The sequence below is a fragment of the Castor canadensis genome, chromosome 11 (assembly GCF_047511655.1).
Source record: "Castor canadensis chromosome 11, mCasCan1.hap1v2, whole genome shotgun sequence".
Taxonomy (NCBI): Eukaryota; Metazoa; Chordata; class Mammalia; order Rodentia; family Castoridae; genus Castor; species Castor canadensis.
In genome coordinates this window covers 27396494-27418413 of record NC_133396.1, presented here as the reverse complement: position 1 = coordinate 27418413, position 21920 = coordinate 27396494, and the positions used below count along the sequence as shown (strand labels likewise).

The 21920-nt window shown below is 40.3% G+C and overlaps 1 protein-coding gene and 1 non-coding gene across 17 annotated transcripts in view; both read left to right on the top strand.

Moving 5' to 3' along the window:
- The window catches only part of Spag9 (sperm associated antigen 9), a 125700-nt gene extending 112282 nt beyond the window's left edge, over positions 1 to 13418 (top strand). For 11 of the 16 annotated variants that reach the window (XM_074046050.1, XM_074046053.1, XM_074046056.1 and 8 more), the window contains 4 exons: positions 477 to 515; positions 1408 to 1584; positions 5288 to 5437; positions 9871 to 13418. In XM_074046050.1, coding sequence (XP_073902151.1) covers positions 477 to 515; positions 1408 to 1584; positions 5288 to 5437; positions 9871 to 9983 — 479 coding nt within the window. In that variant the 3' untranslated portion in view covers positions 9984 to 13418. The remainder of the gene's footprint in view (positions 1 to 476; positions 516 to 1407; positions 1585 to 5287; positions 5438 to 9870) is intronic. The other 5 variants (XM_074046052.1, XM_074046054.1, XM_020175950.2 and 2 more) reach the window with 1 other exon arrangement.
- Positions 1931 to 2139, top strand: LOC141414232 (small nucleolar RNA U3). The gene has a single exon (XR_012439300.1). It is a non-coding gene; the product is annotated as a small nucleolar RNA U3 (small nucleolar RNA).
- Positions 13419 to 21920: the final 8502 nt, after the last annotated feature.

Here is a 21920-nt window from a genome sequence, read left to right as displayed (position 1 = left end):
CCCACATTCTTAATCCCAGCTGCCTTTTCTGTAATTGCATCAAGTCTACATGCAGACTGTTTCTTAATCTTAAGAGATTCTAGGGTCCCTGGATATCATTCCATTTGAGAGAGTTGCATTTTAGCATAATTATTTAAACAGAATTTCTTTTGAAAATATATACACTAAGAAAAATAAAGGAGGAGTTTTAACAGTTAGGAAATGCTCCACACCAACTTTTTAGGGTTTTCATTCAGGTACACTAAAATGGCTTTATAATTAAGAAAACCTCATAGTAAATCAAAGTGTTCTTTTTGAGCAGAGATACTCTGTAGGAGCCTTGGTAAGAACTGTATGTTACTTGGTATTATGCCAAGTTGGATCCTGTGAGTTTCATTAGGGGTCAAGTAGAAGAGGCCGAGAGTGGTGGCTCACGGTAATGCTTCTCCTCCCTGTCATGCACCTCTCCATGTCCCTTTCCTCCTCTCTCACTGTAGCCGTAATCCTCCACCAGGGACGCTTACTGGGGCTGAGGGGTAAGTGCAGATCCTGAGTCGAGCTCTTCCTGGCGTCTCACAGCCACTGTGAGGCCGCCCCTCTTCCCTAGAACACCTCTTGAATGTTCTTCAGTACCACCCACTGGCATCGCAGCAAATTTTTCTTTAATGTTTGTTACATGGCCACCAACCGCTCAGCAGCTTACTCTATTTATCATCTTTTGTTGCAACTGAACTTTCTCTCAGACTTTGTTTTCTCTCCAGTAAAAACATGAAACATCTCTTAAAACTGTCATTAATCTACACTGTTTACTCTTATTACCGATCATGTTTCTTTCATTCACTTACCCATGGAATGGGGATGTTTTGTGAGTCTGATCATTCTATAATAATCCAACAAACCGTTAACCTGGCATAAATAAAAGCTACTCTACCATGCTGGTTGTATCCTTTTAAGCACAGCTTTTCCCACCCACTTGAAGGGAACCCATATTTGCCAGAGAGGAGGAAAATCAGAAGATGAATTTTAAAGAGAGGTTTTACCTTAAAATACATCCATCTACTTTAGACTATATGGTGGTTAATTTCCTTAAATTAGGACTAAAAAACAAAACAAAACAGTTGTATCTAAGATTCAAATCTGTTTTCTTTTGTTTACTAAAATGATTTTAAAAAAATAATGGATGTGTTTAAAAAATAAGCTTAGTTATTGCTAGACTGGCAAAATTCCCTACTCCATTTACTGAGGTACTTAAAAATAACTAGCATGCTATGTCTTTTTTCCAGCTTTGCCTTGAATTGGCGTTGCTGCCCTTGTGTTATCTCCACTGGCTGTAGCTTTTAGATAATATCATAAGGATTAACCAGTAACCTCTTGCATCATTACTATTTTCTGGGGGAAAATGCTTGGCATTTGATTTTTCTGTTGCAGCAAATAAAACCTCAGGAGCACCAGGTAATCGTCCTGGAAGTGTAATCCGTGTCTATGGTGATGAAAACAGTGATAAAGTGACTCCAGGGACATTTATACCTTATTGTTCAATGGCACATGCACAGCTTTGCTTCCATGGTCACCGGGATGCTGTAAAATTCTTTGTGGCAGTCCCAGGTGAGTTCGATTACTCTGTCCCGTTATTCATGTAATTCTCTCTTCTGTCTTAACCTTGGTTTCACCACCAGGTCTAATGCTAAGTATTTATATAGAATTAATTACAGGTAATTTTAGTATGACATATGAAAAAAGTTCTGTAATGGAGATATGACTAAAGTGCTATAGGGTACTTTTTTATGTGAAAAACATTTTTTTCTTTCCTAAGTTAAAATGTAAATTTTGCTGATGTGGTGGTACATACTTGCAGTCCCAGAACTGTGGAGGCAGAGGCAGGAGGATTCATGAGTTTGAGGCTAGCCTGGGCTATACAGCAAGACCCTATCATAAATAAACCAATAAAATGAAGACTACTTTCAGGGATTATTTCTATAGTTCATTACTAGAGAAGTTTCTCTGATCGTGTGGAGTACTGGAAATCCCAAGGAGAATAACATTCCCTTCACCTGAGGGTGAAGTCAGCTCTTGGTGCTGTTCATTGCAGCTGCCATTTGCCATTGATGATTGTTGTTCTCCTTTGGAGGAGTAAGAAGGTGAGGATGTCATCTGAGTGAAATAAATATGTAAAATGTAAATTTTATCAAATAAGGAACCTGATATTAAGAACAGTTCAATTTTGAGCTGGGCGCCAATGGCTCACACCTGTAATTCTCCTGAGTACAGGAGGTAGAGATCAGGAGGATTGCGGTTTAAAGCCAGCCCAGGTGAATACTTCCCAAGACCCTATCTCAAAAATACCCATCACAAAAAAGGGCTGGTGGAGTAGCTCATGTTGTAGGCCCTGTGTCCAAGCCCCAGTACTGGGGACAAAAAGTTCAATTTTAATCATTTAACACTTGTACAGTATTCAAGTTTAAGAGACTTTGAAATGCTTTACACTAAAAACTGGTTCCCTTTATACAGATTAAGAAACAATCTGAATTGGCAGAAGTCAGTTTTCACTTTACTGAGCTAATGGGAGGTAGAATCCTAAATATTGATTCCAATTTCTACCTATTCTTGAAAACACAAGGCAGAAGGTTAATTTTAGTGTTACACGTAACCTGGATTTACTAACTTTAGGCAACAATAATTTAAAAGGTAGAAAGGGTCCTGTATTATAGGAATTGAAAAATTGATAATACAATAAATGATGGCAAGAACTGATCAGTGATCAAACAGCCAATATACAATACAATCATTAGCAAATGGGAACAAAGGATCAATGTAAATCATACATCATCCTCCATATAACATTGTAGGGTTTTTTTACACCCAAACGTAAAAGTGCTTTTGTTTTAATTTTTGGCAGTTCTGGAGTTCGAACTCAGGGCTTTGCACTTGCTAGGCAGACACTCTACCACTTGAGCCATGCCTCTAGCCCAAAAGTTTTATATGAACTGTAAAGCACTATCCAGACAAAAGGGAGTAATAGTGATGCCCAGTGGAAAAAATTCTGTCTATTGAAAATATAAGTTATCTGTTAACAAAATCCGTGATTTGATTTTTATTTCCATAAGGCAAGTTTAAGAATTAGACAAAGCTCAAATGTGACTTTGTCATACCAAATATGGGATGTAGAAATCCTAGTCACCATTATCCAGGAAAAGAGAACCAACACAGGAAAGAGTAGTGAGAGAAGGAGAACCAGGGAAAGATAGTTTTAATAGGTCTGCCTGGTTTTGGTTATTGTTTTTTGTTTTTGGCTGTACTGGTATTTGAACTTAGGACCTCCCCAAGTGCTTTTAAGCCATGCTTCCACCCTGATTTTTAAAAGGCTCACATGACTGGTGAGTCTGAAATGGGCAAGGCAGGCCCACAAACTGAAGATACAGGGAAGACTTGATGTTGCAGCTGAAATCTGAAAGCAATCTAGAGGCACATTTTTCTTCCTGTAGAGTTCTCAGTATTTTTCACCTGATTAGACGATGCCCACATTATAGAAGGTAATCTGCTTTACTCACAGTCTATTAGATACAATCAACATTTAAATCAAAAAATACTTCTACAGCAATATCTAGACTGATGTTTAAGAAAATATCTGAGCTTTACAGCCTAGCCACAAAATTAGCCATCACACTTATTTTCCAACAGTGTCTCAAAGATTAAATGGTTAAATATACATAGGACAGAGGCTGACATAAAATCAGTTTTCTTAACATGAATAATGATACCTGATTTTTGTACATTTTTTAAATTATATTATTGTTATACTGAGGATATGTTGTGACATTTACAGAAGTTCTTACAATATACCATAGTTGAATTCCTCCTCTCCATCATTCTCCTTCATCTCCCCCTGCCATTCCTGGAATAGTTTCAACAGGTCTCATTTAACCATTTGCATACATGTGTACATAATATTTTCACCATATTCACCCACCTTCACTCATATTCTCCCCCTCCCATCATTTTTATACATCGACTGTATTGATATAGTCAATACTAATACAGTAATTTCCTTAGGATAAATTCTTAGAAATGATCTTAAAATTCTTAGAAATGATCTTAATAAGTATTTTTCTTGATTTTTTTTTTTTGAAGAAGAGAAAGAAAATGTCTCAGAGCCCTTGTGTTTGTACATAAAAATCTAGTTTATTGAGCTGTGGTGTTATGCCTGAATAAATGTGCTGCTTTATTCGTTCTCTTATTAATGAACCTCTAGGTTTTTTCTTTGTTTCACAGTTAAAAAAAAAAAAGGGGGGGTGGTGCATGATGGATGTTCTCCTGCATATGTGCAAGAACTTTCTGTTGGGTATAAATCTGAAAGTGGAAATGGCAACATTGTTTGTTGTGAGGTCAGTTGACCCTAAGAATTAAACTATTCTGATTAACTTTATTATACCAGTGCTCTGGCTAACTAACCAGCCTACTAATAGAAATTATTTCTAGCTGGCTTGATTTCTCCCAGAGTATGCTTGAGTAATGCATTAATGAAGCCTTGTGGGAATACATCAAACTATCCTATCCACTGTCAACATAGTTTTTAAATTTAGAGTGTATCATATTATATGACTATGCCCTGTTAGGTCCTGGAGGTGTGGTCTGGGTAGTTTGACCAAAGGATAGCAGATTCTGGCTAGGAAAAGCGATATCTCACAGCAAAGCTTTCTAAAAGGCATGCCTTGTAGATTTTCTGTTTGTTCATAGTATGAATAATATTTATAGATTTCTCTTTTCCTGCCATTTAATACTCAGATTTTGCTTTGGAAGCAATGGCACATTTAATAGTAATTTTATTTGCGTATTCTAAATTAAAAATAAGATGTAGTTTTCTTAACTGTGAAAGGAAACCCATAGATTTGAAATAAATTTAAGTGTAATCATGAGTATGTAAACTCTTAAGACTTAAGTGAAGATTTTTCTGTCTTAAATAAATATGAATACTTCCTTTCAGGAGAAAGACCTTTCCATTGTCCCTCAAATGAAACGATATAAAGTGTCTAAAAAAAAAGATATAGATTGTAATAGTTGAAAGTACGGTAGCTAGACCCACCTTGCCATACATGTATCTCACACTGGATTTTGTATCTATTCCTACTTAGTACAAAATTGCTTTACTGAAGGTTTTCTTCATATAATTTTCTTCACGTAATTGTCTTGTGGTTATCCACAGTACTTTGGTTGTACCTTAGAAAATATTTACCTTTTCATTTAACTCTGAACATTTCCCCTGCCCTCATCTATGATAAGTAATATTCATATCTGTTTTTATATAAAATAGGTCAAGTCATTAGCCCACAAAGTGGCAGTAGTGGCACAGATCTAACAGGTGACAAAACAGGGCCATCTGCACAGGAGCCCAGTAGCCAGACACCCTTGAAGTCTATGCTTGTCATCAGTGGAGGAGAGGGCTACATCGACTTCCGCATGGGTGAGTCATTGGTTTGGAAAGCTCAGTTTCCACTGTGTTCTATGAAATGGATTTTTACTCACAGTGAATTAGAAGCTACCCTTTTTATTTGGTTTTTCTTTTTTTTTTTTTTTTTTTTGCTTATTAAGAAACCACCCTGGTAATTATTTCTATGTAGTTCCCTTTGAATTCTTATTATAATTTTTTTTTTGATGGTACTGGGGTTTGAACTGAGGGACTCACACGTGGTAGGCAGGTGCTCTACAACTTGAGACATTCCACCAGCCCCCTTTGAATTCTTTACTTGGGAAAAGATTCTTTTATTCTTTTTGTTATATGTGTATGTGTGTACATACATATATATAACAGTATTATGTATTATGTTAATATGTGTATATTTCTCTTCATAACAAGATGTATTTGTTTGAAGGAACATTAGAAATAGCAAGAAGTAATCATGTTGAGTTTTGTGAAGAGTTTAAGATTTAGTCAGAAGGCCTTGAGCAAACCATTGAACTTCCCAGAACCTGAGTTTTCTGACCTGCAAAATAAAGAAATAAAAATACTGTATAAAGCATGGTTTTATCAAAGTTTATATCATCTATTCATTTTTTCACCTTACAAACATTAATTGAGCACTTACTATATGCCTGTTGGGCATAAACTTAGTGTATGGAAACAAATTAGTCAAAGCCTTCCTCCTGTATTGTTATAAAACAATACAGAGCTAATGAAATATTGATAATTTAAAATGTTACAGATGCTGTAGTGAGGGAGTAGTCACTTGTTTCCGTGGATGGAAAGAAAAGGAAGTCTAGAAGTGATGCCTAAAGTAACTCAACATGAAACAGTATTAGTCTAAGGAATCGAGTTAAGGAATGAGCTGGGGATTGACTGGCATTCCATGGTAAGAGAATGGCTTGACCAAAGATTTAGAGAGATGAAACCACCTTAGTTGAAGAAAGCCATTTTAAAATTATGGAACCATGGAGTAGAGGAAGGTACAAACCTTAGTCTGGAGGTCTGTGTCAAGCAATAGAGCACCTGCTTAGCAAGCATGAAGCCCTGAGTTTAAAAAAAAAAAAACTTGAAAAATACAAATTTCAAAATGATAAAAGAAAGAAAAATACAAATTTCTAACCTAGAAAGAGGGAGGGGCTGGGATATGAGTAACTTTCATATATCATATGTATATATATATATATATATATATCACATTAAAGAAAACTATTTGAAGGACTTTAGAGGACTGATATGATTAGATTTGTGTGGAAGATGCATTGGAGGTTCAAAATAAGAAAGTGAGTTAGGAGAAAATGAATACCTGGGTAAGGAGGTAGCAGTGAGAATAAAAGAGCAGCCTAAACCAAGCTATGAAAACAACCAAGATGCCCTATATCTGATGAATAGATCAAAAAAGTGTTGTGTGTATATGTATATATATATATATATACACACACACACACAATGGAGTTTTATTAAGCCATAAGGAAGAATGACACTATGTGACTTAAACTTAAAAGGATGCAGTTGGAGGACATCATGTTAAGTGAAGTAAGCCAGGTTCAAAAAGACAAAGGCCATATGTTTTCTCTCATATATGGATGATAGATCCAAAAGATAAACATACAAAAACAAACATGATCGTATACAAACTTACATGTAGAACATGCTTGTAATAGTGGAACTACTATATGGAACTCAGGGGAGGAGGGAAAGGAAAAGAGAATGATAGAGCATCAATAATACTGAAATACATAACATCTGTGAAGGTAGAGAATATAAGGATAAGTACTGAAAGCTGTTGAATAATGGGGGTAGGAGAGAAGGAGTAAGGGAGAATAATGGAAGGAGTTGAACTGACGAAAGTAAAGTATACTCACAGTGGGGATACATTGAGAAACCTCTTTGAACATTGACTTAGGAATTAATAACAAAAGACAGAACTGTAAAATAGATACCGTGCGGGGGTACTTCTGGGCGGTGGGGAGAGTGAATGAAGAAGATGAAGGTGAGGGAATATGGTTGATGGACTTTATATACCTATAGGAAATAGAGCAATGAAACCCCTTGCAGTTGCTTTAAGTGGGGCGGGGGTGGGGTCAAGGAGGAGAGATGGTTGGGGTGATTTAACCAATATACACTAGAAGCTTAATCGGGACTGTCACAATGAATCCACCTTATACAATGAATATATCCTGGTTTTGTTTTGTTTTGTTTTATTATTTTATTATTCATATTTGCATACAAGGCTTGGGTCTTGTTTTGTTTTTAAAGCCATAGCAAGATGGGGAACTGTTAAATAGTAGGACATGGAGAAAGAGAGTGAACTAGCACTGTCTGAACAGAAGCAGCAGATCTGCAGGGTGGGAAGAGTAGCACTTTATGAACTGTAAGGCACTGTGCAAATAAAAAAATTTGTTTTCTACAGATAAACAGACTCACCTAAGAATCTGTTATTTTAAAACAAAGTATCAAATGGTTTTAAGGTTGTAGATCAATGACAAATGCTTCTTTCAGATAAGAATTCTGTGAAAATAACATTTAGGATCACAGAAATAACAATGTACTACATATGATTAGTGTAAACCAGAAGACTTACTGGCACAGTTTTTTTTTTGGTAGGGGGGGCTTATTAATGTTAAGTTTGGAAGTTGATTGATCCTAATAATAACAGAAGGAATTGAATAACTTCAGAATGTTTCAAATAATTGACTGCTGGTTCAGAATTTCTTTATAGGAAGAAATTGTAGGGAGGGACTCTACTTGGCCATGGTAATTTTTGTAGCTTTTTCTTGGAGTGCAGAATTGCAGTTGGAACCACACTGAGAAATATGTTGGTAAAATCTCTGTGTGGTTTTTCCTCTTCCACTAAATTCTTTCCATTGCAGATCCTGAAAATAGCATAAAAATTACTTAACCAGATTTGCCAATATCTAGTAAGTCAGTCTAAAAAATAGGCAATTGGCTAATTTAATAGTGAATCTGATTTTTTAAAAGTTGAGTTTGATCTTATTGTTCATTTCTTTTTTTGTTCCCTATAATGTTCTAATAAGAAAGTGAACCCAACAATCCCATACTTTTAATGGTTTAACTTAAATTGTAGGATTACAGACCCTAGGAAACAGAGTATTTTATTTATTTATTTATTTATTGCAATACTGGGGTTTGAACGCAGGGCCGGTACTGTGAACCACTCCATCAGCCCTTTTTTTATGATAGGATCTTTCGAGATAGGCTTTCTCAAACTATTTGCCTAGGCTGGCTTCAAACCTCAATCCTCCTGATCTCTGCCTCCTGAGTAGCTAGGATTATAGGTGTGAGTTACTGGTGTCCAGCTGGAAACAGGATAATTTTTTAATAAATTTTTTTTAATTCTTTAAAACAAATCAAAAATACCAACAATCTTTTGTCTTGGCCAATTAGTCATTACCATAGTGATTTATCTTTTTTTTCTTCTTAGGAATCAAACTTTAATTTTTTACATTATAACTACAAGGTTATATTTTAGTTTTATCAATTGCATATGTTCAAGCTTATTTCTCTTCTGCTGTTTCTAGTCAAGGGTATCAGTATTTTCTTTTGTCCAACTGAAATTCAAGTGGAATACATCACTTACTCTAGTAGGTCAGTGAACTGTCATTGTCCCTTAGTGTAGACATTTTTAGGATTCTGCTGAAGAATTCATCTTACCAGACAAATTGTCATAGATTGTGCCAGAATAGCCCTGGTCTGAGCCACAGATCTAACTGATAGGAGCTCACGGAAAGGTGTGGCTGTGCTTACATGGGGTCCTGGAGCCAGGGTCTGAGACTAGGACCTCACCTAGCACATTCACTCAGCTGCCTGCTACCCAAGCCTCTGTTTCTCCACCGTCACTATATGCTGTTAATCCATAACCTATCCTACACTTGAAGATCTTGTGGGGGGGGTGAACCTAGTATAGTAGGTGATGAATCTGCCATGTTACAGAGAGGCAGTTTGGATTTCCATATGCTTCTCTCAGTTATCTTCATTGAAAAGCTTTCCTCATAGCTCTGATAATAAGCCATGATTATTTGGTTTTGTTTTTGTGCTCCATATCTATATGTGCACATTTAACCTCAGTTCTTTGTTTGAAATAAACAAGAGTAGACTAGACTGTCCATTGTGGAGAAACACAGAATTGGGCAGCTTTGCTTTCTTAGCTTCCCACTTTATGTGATGATTCTCCAACATAGTATGGTGAGTGGTTTTATAAATGTTGTGAAAAATGAATTTCAGAAGTCAGGCCATGGCATGGGTGAGCATGGGTGAAGATTCTGATTCTGTGTATTTATTTTAATGTGTTCTCTGAGATGGAAGTCACACAAGCTTGGTACATCTGTTTATAAGCCAACTGAACACTGTCTGAGTCACATCATTTTGTACTTTCTGTGCTCAGTCTAACTTGAGTCTCCTTGTGATCCACTTAGGTGATGAAGGTGGAGAATCAGAACTTGGAGAGGATCTTCCACTAGAACCTTCTGTCACCAAAGCGGAAAGGAGTCACTTGATAGTGTGGCAAGTGATGTACGGCAGTGAGTGAGCCCATAGGAAATAGGCAGAGATGGGGAAGCCATCTCTTCTGCATGGTTTATTTTCCCTTCCCTCTTAATTTAATGCTCTTTTTGTGAAATAAGTTTCACCACATAATGTGTGAGCATTTTTTTCCTATTAACTTTATATTACAAAATCTGTCCTATGGCAACAATACAGAGGAACTAGTTATTCTACTGCACCAGTGTTATAGGCAATTTCAGTATGTTGTGAACAAATCGAATGTTTACTTGCTACAAGCTGGTGATTTACAGAAAGCAATCCAGATGTGGTTTACTCTGCCATAGTCTAATGTCACTCACTTCATTTCATGGGGTCTCTTTTTAGCTGTCACTAATAATGGAACTAATGAAAAACACTTGACAAATGAAACTATACTGTGACATACAATAGCAGAGTTTCCCCCAACGTATTATAAAATTGACACACTAATATCAGATTATCAGGATATATCTAAATGTCCCAAGAGGGCTAAAAGCTAACTGTAAATTACTTTAACTTTCACTTTCAAAATTGACAAATCTTGTTTATATGGTATATAAAACTTTGTTTTCATCAGGTTTGGGGGGTTTTATATTAAAGGAATTAAGACTACACTATTTAAATAAAAGTTTTCTGTTTCTGTCTTAATAGAGCTCTAAAGTTTATGAGGCCTGCTTCTCTGAATATTCTGATTTTTTTGAGACTAGTTTCACTCGTTTTCATACTGACATGTTTAAGAGGTTTATTATTTATGAAGCTTAGAAGATATTCTGGGAAATTTAGAGGATACTTCAGCACTGGGAGGATTTTTAAAAGGAAGATCTGTTTGTGTTTCTTGTACCAGAGGATGGTGGTACTTGATTCTGTTTTTTTCCATGTAAAAAAATTCATCTGTTTGCCAAATGTTCCTGGGCTGCTCTTACCTGTTTATGAAAGTAAAATTGTAGTGGTGATAAGAGTCTGGCCCAACCAGCTGAATCCAGAATTTGAATTGGAAGATTATTTTCTTTTGTTCTGTATAAAAATACCAAATTGCTAACACTTGGTGTTTTGGATGTAAATAACATTTTAAGCTTTTGCACCCCTTTAAGCTTAAAATGCTGCCTTCAAAAAGGAAAAATATGAAGGGGAAAAAGACAAAGCCAAGATGCCATTTATAAAGTCAAAGTCAACATTACATCTTTTCACTCACAATGTCAATTTTAAAAAGTAGATTAGAGTCTAGGTTTAACTGATGTCTTATTTAATAATTTTTTTAAAAAAACATGATAAAAAAAAAGCTGCAGGTTTTTTTTCCTTCTCAAGCTTCCTTCCTGAAAATGTATGATTTACAATTTCTTATACATTACTCTGAGCAAAGCTAAACATATTATTATGTGCTATTTTAAAAATATAAACCTGTAGGAAACAGGCTCCCCCACACACACACTATTGGAAGGTCTACTTCAAAGAAAAGCAAGCAAGCATAGGTTTCTAATTGTCTAAACATTCTTAAGTACCAGGGATTTTTTTTTCTGAATTATTATGAAAAGATACCTGTAAAAAGTATACCGGTGACTTTTATGCATATACATAATTAGGCTAGGTTATAAAGTACATGGGATTTAAAGAGCCCAGGAAGGCTTTTGGATCCATTTGGCCACATGTGTCTATAAGCACATTGTGTACACAATAAGACTGTGGCCACTGTATGTTTTAGAAGGAAAAAAAACTGTTTTGGAAAAAGCTGTGTATTTACAGGATAATTTTTTGCTTGAGCTACTTAGTCACTTTTCTTCAGGGCACAAAACTTAGGCCACTTTGCCATAGCTTGTTCGCTATGTTTTTATTTTAAATATGAGCCATTTTTGGCACTGTCTTAAAAAAGCATTATTAAGCATTTATTGGAAATGTTGTGTAAATTCATAAGGAGACACCAAAGTATTTGGGAATTTTAATCCCAAGAAGTAAGTATCCCAGAGTCAGACCACCCCCCCTTGTTCAGAAGCCTTTTACATGTTTGTAAGACCGAATGTAATTTAGGAAATCAGGAGCTAAAGATGAAATGTGCAAACATGTTGCAGTGGTTGTAATTGTTCCTTTTAAACTTAACCAGCTCTGACTTAAGGAATATGGGTGTGTAGTTATTTTATCTAAAGATGTCAGATTATCTGTGGCCCTGTTAACTTCAGGGACCAGAGATGACAAACGCCTGTACAGTTTGTTTTAAAGGGTTGTGGTTATGTTTGTAACTTCAGTCAAATATTTTCTACAGATTGCTTCCCTTCCTCTTTCCCCCAATAACAGATTCATATTCTTATAATGTTTACTTTGGTCAAGGTGGTACCTTTGGAAGTAATGCTAGAATGTAAGCCTCTTGCAAGCAGCAAAGGGTATAAACTGCCTTAGCTACCAGGTCAAGAGCAGAAAGGAGGTCTTGAAATCTCCCAGTGGTCTCTCCACTTTTCTGGACATCAGGGGTAATGAGAATTCTCATTTTGTTACATTTGGGTTGTGTATGAACTGGAATCACAAAATTACCATTGTTGACCCATTGCTGACCTACACAAATGGCAACATCATATCCTGGACCTAGAATTTACTATTAAATGCAGATTAAAATCTCAGTGAAGCCAAGGGAGGATATTTTCTAATTCAAATACGAGAGTTTTTCTCTAGCTCATGTGAATCTAAATTGTTAAAATAGAAATAAATCTCTTAAAAGTTGTAGTTTGTTGAGAGTGTAAAACGTTGAGCACAAAATATGCAGCGCACAACTTTACAAATGAGGTGGGCTTGCATAGAAAAGGTTAAAATACATTCTCTCAGTTGCAGCATTGTTCATTTCTTGCAAGGGTTTTCCTAAATTTGAGAAGGAGCCCTTTAACATAGGCAGCCTTAGTAACAAAACAAAGCGTCTCATCATATTAACTGTTCTGCAGACCACGTATCTTGCAAATCCAGTGGAGCTGAATATTTACTTCTTTGTGAGTATTACGACCATTACCAAAAGACTCAACCAGATTTAGGGCTCTTCTTAATTGATCCCACTTTGTAACATGGGAAGAGGAGGGGATAAAATTCAATGTGGAAATCATAAATGCTTTTCTAACAGGGTTATGCTATTCTGTAACACTAATTATCTTTTTTTCTCTTAAAAATTAAGTTTTACTAATAAGTTTGTCCTACATTTATTTCTCAATATTTGAAAATATTTTTAACCATTTGTGTTCTAAATTTGTTTTTTGTCCTAGACATCTTATCCAGAACTTTACTTGCCTCTATAAAATTGGGTTCTAAAGTGTCCCACTTGCTGTCTCTTAGAGGCTGAGGCTTCATTTCTATGAGCAAAAAGCTCATTTAGCAATGTAGTTATTTCATTATTTATTTCTATTATGGAATCCCTGGGGTTCGGAATGTAACTTTGTACATGAAATATATATAAATATGTATATGAAACATGTATGAGGTCCAGTGTGTTTTGTTTTCACCTTTCTTTCTTTTTTTTTAATGGCACTGGAGTTTGAACTCGGCCTACACCTTGAGGCACTCCACCAGCCCTTTCTTGTGATAGGTTTTTTCCAAGATAGTGTCTCATAAACTATTTGTCTGGGCTGACTTTGAACCTCAGTCCTCCTGATCTCTGCCTCCTGAGTAGCTAGGGTTACAGGCATGAGCCATCTGCACCCAGCTTGTTTTCACCTTTTGTGGGAATCTAAATGTGGTTTTCATCTGAAAGTTTGCCCCCATCAAACACGTCATTGCTGAAGTTAAGACTGTGGTGTTTGGCACAGGGTAAAACTGAGCAATGGGAATACTCACACCTGGCTGCTTGGCTCACAAATTAGATGAGACGTGGTAATGGACAGGAGTGCTGTCTGGAGAGTGGGAGTGCCAAGTCACCACCCACATATGGAATGAGGTGTGCTACCTACCAGATTACTCGGTGATAAGAGGAGGTAGACTGCGGTGTGGATTTTAATACCACAGACTTGTGATCCACTTGCTTGGGAGATGCTGAGAGGAAGGATGAATGTAAAGCTGGTCACATGGCAGGCCAGTGTGAATCCACAGTCAGTGCAATGGCATTTATTGTGATCTAGTATGTCTTGTTTATGTCTTTAAGAAAGCTGGAATTTTAATATAAGAAAAGTCACCCTGGTTGGTATGTTAACAGGACACAGTTACCTGTCCAGTGAGGTGCAGGATGCTCTAGAAAGTAACTATGCAGACTTGCTCCTAGCCTCTGTGGGGCCTTACCCTGTCTGCCCCTTAGTCCTCTAGGGCCTGCCAAGTCTGTTGACTTGCCTCCAGTGAGGCTAGAGTGGCAGCAGAGAACCGGAGACATTCATTTTGACTATGCTAGAGTGCAGTCTCCACACCTGGAACTGTAGCCTACCATCCCCTGCCTCACCCTAGGGAGAGAACTGCCTTTCAGGCCTTGGTGAAAAGATTCTGCTGAAGCCCTCAGCTTGTCCCTCACTAGCCCCAGGACTTCAGAAGTCAATGTAGACAGAAAAGTGCTGCCTGTTGCAAGGCATAGTCTTAATATTCAGCAGTGGCCAATTTTTTAAGAAAGGTTTTGCAGTTAGATTTCTCAGGATGCCTCAGATATTGGGTAATTAATACAATTTCATTTTAAATTAATTTTCTCTATGGAGACATAGTGATAATAGTGGGAGAGAAAGGCTGTGGACCTTGATTCTGTATGGGCTTTACTCTAACAGTGCCCTTAGATGAGTCACTTTAACATAGCCCCTTGAATTGCCTATCTTTCAGGCTCTGGCCCTGGCACCTGTAAGGTGTCCTAGGTGCGTGTGATGTGTAGCTTATATGGAGAGATGCTGTTCTAACATCTTTGACCCAGAGTTCTCTATTACAGAAGGGAAGGGGGGCTTAGACAGGTGAGGCAAAAAGCAAAACCTAGCTCTAACTCTTTGATTCTCAAATCCTGGCTCTAATTCACCTTTGGCTTATTGTCTGTGCAGTTAAGTTCAGCACTGCCCAGTGCTCCATAAGGCCCAGGCACCCTGCCGCATAGGGTTTGATTGCTTAGAATTTTCAGTTTATCTAATTACACTGTTTGAAAGTCAAATAGTTTAGCTGTTTGTGTTCAGCCTCATGCACCATAGTGTATCCCACTCATAAACCAAAAATAAATAAATTTATTAATTAATTAAAAAGGAGTTATATGATTTGATGCCTCAAAGGAGAGGTGGACAAAATAAGCCCTGGCTCTGGAGACAGCAATTTCACTTGTGAGCTGCAGTTCTCTGCCAGGCCATCAGACAGTGCTATGGCCAGAGTCACTCTGGGAGCTGTCTGCACAATAAGTTTTCTTCCTGTCAATCTTGGGAGTATCAGACTCTACTGGCATTTGGGGAAACAGCTGGGTGATTCTGACCCTCCCATTGAGAACATCTGCTTACAGGAATGAGAGCAGCCCAGCTGGTTTTGCAAACACCTGTTTTCTAGAAGTACAAAGCTTTATTCATTTTTCAGCAGTTAACAATCTGCACATGATGACCTGCCAGCTCTCTCACCCCGGGCCCAGGGCCCAACCTCATATCTTTCCTTGAACTCAGGGTCTTGCACTTGCTAGGCAGGTGCTTTTTCCACTTGAGCCACTCTGCCAGACCCTTTTTTGTGATTTTCTTTTTTATCTAGATAGGGCTGTTTACCCAGGGTGGCTTCAAAGTGTGAGCCTCCTGATCTCTGACTCCTGAGTAGCTAGGATTGCTGGTAGCTGGTGAGCCACCAGCACTTGGCTATATGTTTTCTTTGTGATTCATGGACAATTGAAGATTATGACACATTGAACCTACTATTACAAAAAAAAAACTTTGAAAAGTAATACTATTTAAAGGAGATCCAGAGGCGTGGCCATAGCAGGGGCGTGGCCCGTTGGTAAGCAGACCCATGAGAAAGCACCTCACTGGATGATACATTAATAGACACTAGACGCTACTGAAAGTGATGGGGGAAGGACTAGATCTCAAGTCAGAAGACCTGGATTTCAGTCCTTCGTCTACTGTTTCCTGATTAACCTTGGGACACTCAATGATTCAATTTCCTTACTGTGAAATGAGAGTAATACTCCAAAAGGTTCTTGTGATGGCTAAGTGAAGTAATGTGTGCAATAGCAACCAGCATAGCCCCTGGCCTGCTGGACTTCGCAGCGGGCTTTTGAGGTTTCCATATATCATGTATATAAAGATGAGTAAGACATTCTCAAGGAGATTAGGCTAGTGGGGGGAGCAGGGTCCAAAAAGGTGAAGCATAAGCAAGTGGTGGTGTGGCTGTAAGCAAGTGCAAAGCAGGAAGTGAACAACTATGGACACTGGTATAGAGTCTACTTTGTAATGTGGTAATAAAACAGTTGGATGCAATGCCTGCTGAATGCAGAATATTCTTACTTCCAGTCTATCAATATTCTAGGCCCTGTCTGTCTTCAGAAAAAGGTGAACCCCGAGGAAGCAGAGGCACCCTAGACCTGTCAGACCCCTTTTTCTGTTGCTTCACCCTCCTTAGTTTAAGAAAAAGGGACAGTCCATGAAAATTAAATATAGGGACACTCATATTTTGCATGTAAGAGTTGTTTTCTTATGTAGGCACACTGAAAGGACACATTTATGCATGAGCATAGTAAACTTTATATATTTTTGACGGTACTAGGGTTTGAACTCAGGGTCTCACACTTGATAGGCAGGCATTCTACCACTAGAGCCACTCCGCCAGGCCTGTAAATAGTACATTTTATATTTTTAGATGCAATCAACATATTTGGGAACTATAGATAGATATCTATAGCCTTATCATAAGGCTTTGTGATAAAAAGCTCAGTACACATAAACGGGTAGAGAATGACATAAGGAGCTAAATAAAATATTAATATCAAATGCACAACACGATATGGAATGGTGGATAGAAGGGTTATGTTTTCACATGATTTGAAAGCTTAGCATTCATCTTTCTAAAGCAAAAAGGCAAAATTCCATCTATTCATATATTAGCAGGACATCTCAGGTGCAGACACCCAAACAGTGCAATAGTCTTTCAGAAACTTGAATTTCCTCATCAGTAGTATCTGGTGAAACTCTCATTTACAGAAGTGCTGGGAAGAACACATGAGATTATGTGAGGTATTACTCAGCAGTTAAGTATTTGTATCCTTCCCGGATGGATGCCCCAACTCCTTTTCCTACTATCCTTTCTCATCAAGCTTCCTTCCCCTACCTTTGGCTCATCCCACACAAGTGTGTGTTTTCTTTGTGTTCCAAACCCTGGAGTGAATTTCAGCTGTTTTCTCTGCATTCTGACTTGGTTTGCTTCTGTGCAAGCAGGCTTTTTATTGCATAGGCCATCTATAGCTCTGTCTTGGAGAGTTTACCTGGGACTGTTAATGAAGAACTAGGAGCAGAAGTGTAATGTGTCCCATCCTGGTTCTCAGAAGCATCTCAGTCACTCCTCTTTCACAGAGGGTCCAGAGATGAACAGGATCTGGGCAGATGTCAGAAACTTTAGAGAGGTGGAGAGCTGAGAGGTGAAGTTTAATTAGGGAGAATCCTTGGCTTCCCAATACCACCCTCTCCCAGAGCAGGAAAGGAGTAGAGGAAGGAGAGCTGCATGCTAGGGAGAGATCCAGCTCTGCTCCCTTTTGAACACGAGGTGGCACCATGTTGGTATTAACCTTTTAAGTGTTAGCTGCTGATCCTAGCATGACAGTGCAAACCAGGCTACAGGATATGGTACATTATTGAGGGTCAGATTGTATGAGCAGGTAACCAGTTAGCAAGCCATCACCAACAGCAGCTATTATCCAACAGTAGAGATCATGACTCAACTAGATGCCTTTTCTCCTAGCCTGCTCAGATTCTTATACTTTGGTTTTCCTCCTCAATCCTCCCATTCACCCCAGGCAGGGAATACATCCTTTCTAAGCAACCTATAGCCCAGGGACCCAGTGGGTACTGGTGCCAAGGTAAGCAGGGTTTGAGATGAGTGAGAGAAACATTGGCCCAGGGTATTAAAGAAAGGGATTTTTGAAAGCATCCACACCATCAATTTCTGGTCTTTGAAGGTACACAGGAATTTCTGCTGTTGTCACCTCTGAGCAAGTTAAAGGAAATGTCACAGAATCAGCTTAGTGAGTTCTTCAATGGAAACTTTATCCAAGGTCGATAATAAATAGGAGTTACATAACTCGGCAGGTCACAGCACTAACTAAGCCCTTTATAGACCATCAATCCACATTTATTTCCTGGATTTTATAACTGCTGCTGCTGCTGAAAAGGAAAAAAGGAGGGGCTGAGGATTAGGGGGAGAGGATCTGTATGCCTGGAATAACACTTCAGGGCTACACTCCCTTCTCCACACCCCCTCTGCCAGTCACCCTGAAAGGGTCACCCTCAGAATCACAGCATATGCAGACTCTGTGCTTCCCACCAGGAAGCTCATATCCCTGTCTCAAGCCACTGTAGGGGCCACAGTTTAAGCTGGTCATTTTTTCTCTGGTCCTCATTTTCTGTAAGGTGATGGGGCTGGACTGGATGGGTTGTAGGATACCTTTCTGCCCAGTGATTCTACTCACCGGGAGCAAGAGGGGGGTTAGGTTTGTTCCCCACCACTGTGATGTTAGTAAGAGACTGGCAGATGGGGACTGTAGGAAGGCCTGACTGGTGTCCCCAAGGAGGGCATTAGGTCCTGCCTACACACTCTCCATCTAGGGTGCCTGACACATGCAGGCTCCCAGGGTGGGCTGGGAATTGGGGAACACAGGGTAAACACACCCTTGATGCCTCCCCTGAAACCTCACCACAGACAGGACACCAGACAGATGGGAGCCAGCATGGGTAGCACACACAGCAAGCAGCAAGGCCTAGAGGAAGGGGCATCTCAGCACCATTTGCAGTCCTTAAGCCTGGGGAATTCACTGTCACATGGAATTCAGAGCTGCTCCTGGACACTTGAGTGGATTTGCATACCCCAAACTCCAGTTGACACAGGCGCGCGCGCGCGCGCGCGCACACACACACACACACACACCACACACACACACACACACACACCACACACACACACCAGTCCCGGGGAGATTATTCCCCCCACTACACCCCATGTGGAGCTTCTCCATCCTTGCCCTAACTCCTGTCCTGAGCTACAGGCCAGACCCCACCAGCTGACGGGGACAGCATAGCTGGTAGAGAAAGGGAAGGGCCAGGGAAAGCTGTCTGGGGGTAGGAGGAGCAGGGAGGATGTCAGGAGGTTATTGCATCAAGATACGACAGGAAATCTGGTGAAAGCTGGAGCAGCCAGAGAGACAAGGGTTGTTGAGAGGAGCCTTTGGAGAGCAGCAGGCAGGCCCCAGTGGAGTGATCTGCAGAGAAGACTAGTAGAGACAAAGGTGGCCTACTGGGGCAGAGGCACTAGGGGTAGGTGGGCAACTCAGCCCACCCCTCTGGGACTGATGGCATAGCTGTGCTGTGAAAGGAGAGGTAAAGTTTGGACACCACAGATCAGGAAGACTGTTCCAGCAAGGACAAGCATGTGTCCAGAGAGAAGAGACTCCTGAAACAGGAGGCGGCTCCTTCCTGAGACCCAAGTCTCAGAGCTTTACTGTGCTCAGTCACTCACTTTGCTACCCCAGTGCTATGCCCTGCCCCCTTGCTGCTGCCTTTTTCAGACAGTCACCTATCTGGGCTTGTCAGAGGTGGCAGTCAGAGGTCCAGAGCCAGTCATGCTATCACTGTGGTGAAGGTGATATCTTCCCCATTTAGCTGAGACCCACAGAGGGGAAACCAACAAGTGAGCAGGTGTCTCAGGGTCCCTGTCAACTGCCTCTGGTCTATCAGAGTCATCCAATAATCTATTAAACTGGAGTTGGATGAGTCAGCCAGGCAGAGCACCAGGAACCACATAGAGTTCAGATTTGGAGACACCAAATAGCCCCAAGGGAAAAGGCATTGATATTATGGGAATGGTATTTGTAGAGGACACACTTGACCCTGGAGCTTCAGAGGATGAAGGAGAACAAGAGACTGCTGGGTTGAGTGGCAGAAGGGCTTCCAGCTCCTAGCCACAGCTTCACACCACCACCACCAAAAGTCTTCTCATCCACCCCTGCCTCTGCTCAGGGCTGCTCGTCAACATACCCTCTGCCTTTCTGGGTTCTGAACCTGTGTCTGAAAAGAGCTTGGTGTATCACCTGTCCTCACTGCCCTCCACTTCCCCTCCATGAATGCAAGTGAAGGGCAAGGGGGATGAGCCATGTGCAGACCTGGCAGGCACTGGGCTTGAGAGAGGTGAGCACCTCCTTCCAGGGCCTGCTTATCCTCCTTGAAAAGGAAAGATTGAGATGTGAGAGTGGATTGTGCTAGAAACTTCTTCAGGCTGGGCATGGGGACAAAGAGTTATAAAGATCATTTCAGAAAATTCTGGTGTGATGGTCAAAACATGTGCCCACTCCATATCTGCCCAACAGCTACTATGTCCCAGGCCAAAGTGGCTTTAGAAAAGGAAGCTCTCCGGCTGGCAGAGTGACTCAAGTGGTAGAGCGCCTGCCTAGCAAGCATGAGGCCCTGAGTTCAATCCCTAGTACCACCCAAAAAAAAAAAATCAAGAAAAGGAAGGTCTCTTGCAACCCTGAGGCACATGCTAGGCTTAGTCCTGGCTCCTTCAACGGGCTTCATTGCTGCCCTCAGTGCTCAGGGCTAGGTGACTCTTAGGGCATTGTGGACATTTGAGGCCTATCCAAGACCTATCCAAGGTCTTTGACATGTGGCTGTTCTGTGCACCAGAAGATATAGCTCTGTTTCTGTTGGGGTTTTTTGGGGGGGACACGCACTAGGGGGGTTTGAACACAGGGCCTTAAGCTTGCGAACAGGCACTTGAGCCTTGCCCCAGCCCTTTATGCTTTAGTTGTTTTTGAGATAAGGTCTCTCATTCATGCCCTAGCCAACTTGGACTACAAGCCTCCTATTTACACTTCCCTTGTAGCTTGGATGACAGAGCCTGCTGCCATACCTGTCACATGCCCAACCAAATTGTAAGTACTTTCTTTTTGTTATTGTTGCAATACTGGGGTTTGGATTCAGGGCCTTGTGGTTGCTAGACAGGTGCTCTACCACCTGAACCATGCCCCCCAACCCTGTGTATCAGGTGATCTCTACCCACTAAATACCAGTAGTATTCCCCCCACCCTAGTTGTGACAACAGATAATATCTCTAGATGTTGAAAAATGTCCTCTGGGGGCAAAAGTGTCCTTATTTGAGAACCACTGTCTTAGAAAATAGGTGCCCAAAGACTCTAGGATGAGCCTGTGTTGGAACCTAGACCATCCAGTTCTACAGCCTGTCTACTGCTTTTCTTGCTGCAGCCTCTTCGGGGGTAAAAGACCCCTTTGGAAATCTGGTAGTAGCTATGACTGTCTTCCCAGAATAAGCCTGCCGGACACCGGTGGCTCATGCCTGTAATCCTGGCTACTCAGAAGGCAGAGATCAGAGGAATCATGGTTCGAAGCCAGCCAGGCAAATAGTTCATGAAACCCTATCTCAAAAAAAACCCTTCACAGCAAAGGGCTCAGGGTGTAGGCCCTGAGTTCAAACCCCAGTACTGCCAAAAAAAAAAAAAAAAACCAGGCCTGGACAGCAGCAAGCAGAGTCAGCCCGTGCTCTTCCCCTCTGCCACTCTATGGAAGGTGGAAGTCAGTGGTGTCTGGGTGGTAGTAAAGATAGAGGGGTGCCATGTCCCTTTTAGGACTTAAGCATGTGGCCACAGCCCCTGAGGAGGGCTCAGTGTGTGCCGAGCCTCACTCTCTACCTTAAAGTCCTGGCTCCGTTCCCTGAAAGACATGACCTGTGGTTGTCCCATCCCAGAAATATTTTCTATGGCTGAATAACCTCAACACCTTACCCAGGTGTGCCTGCCTCTGAAGGTACTGGGATGGGCCTGATGAACTCAGAGGCC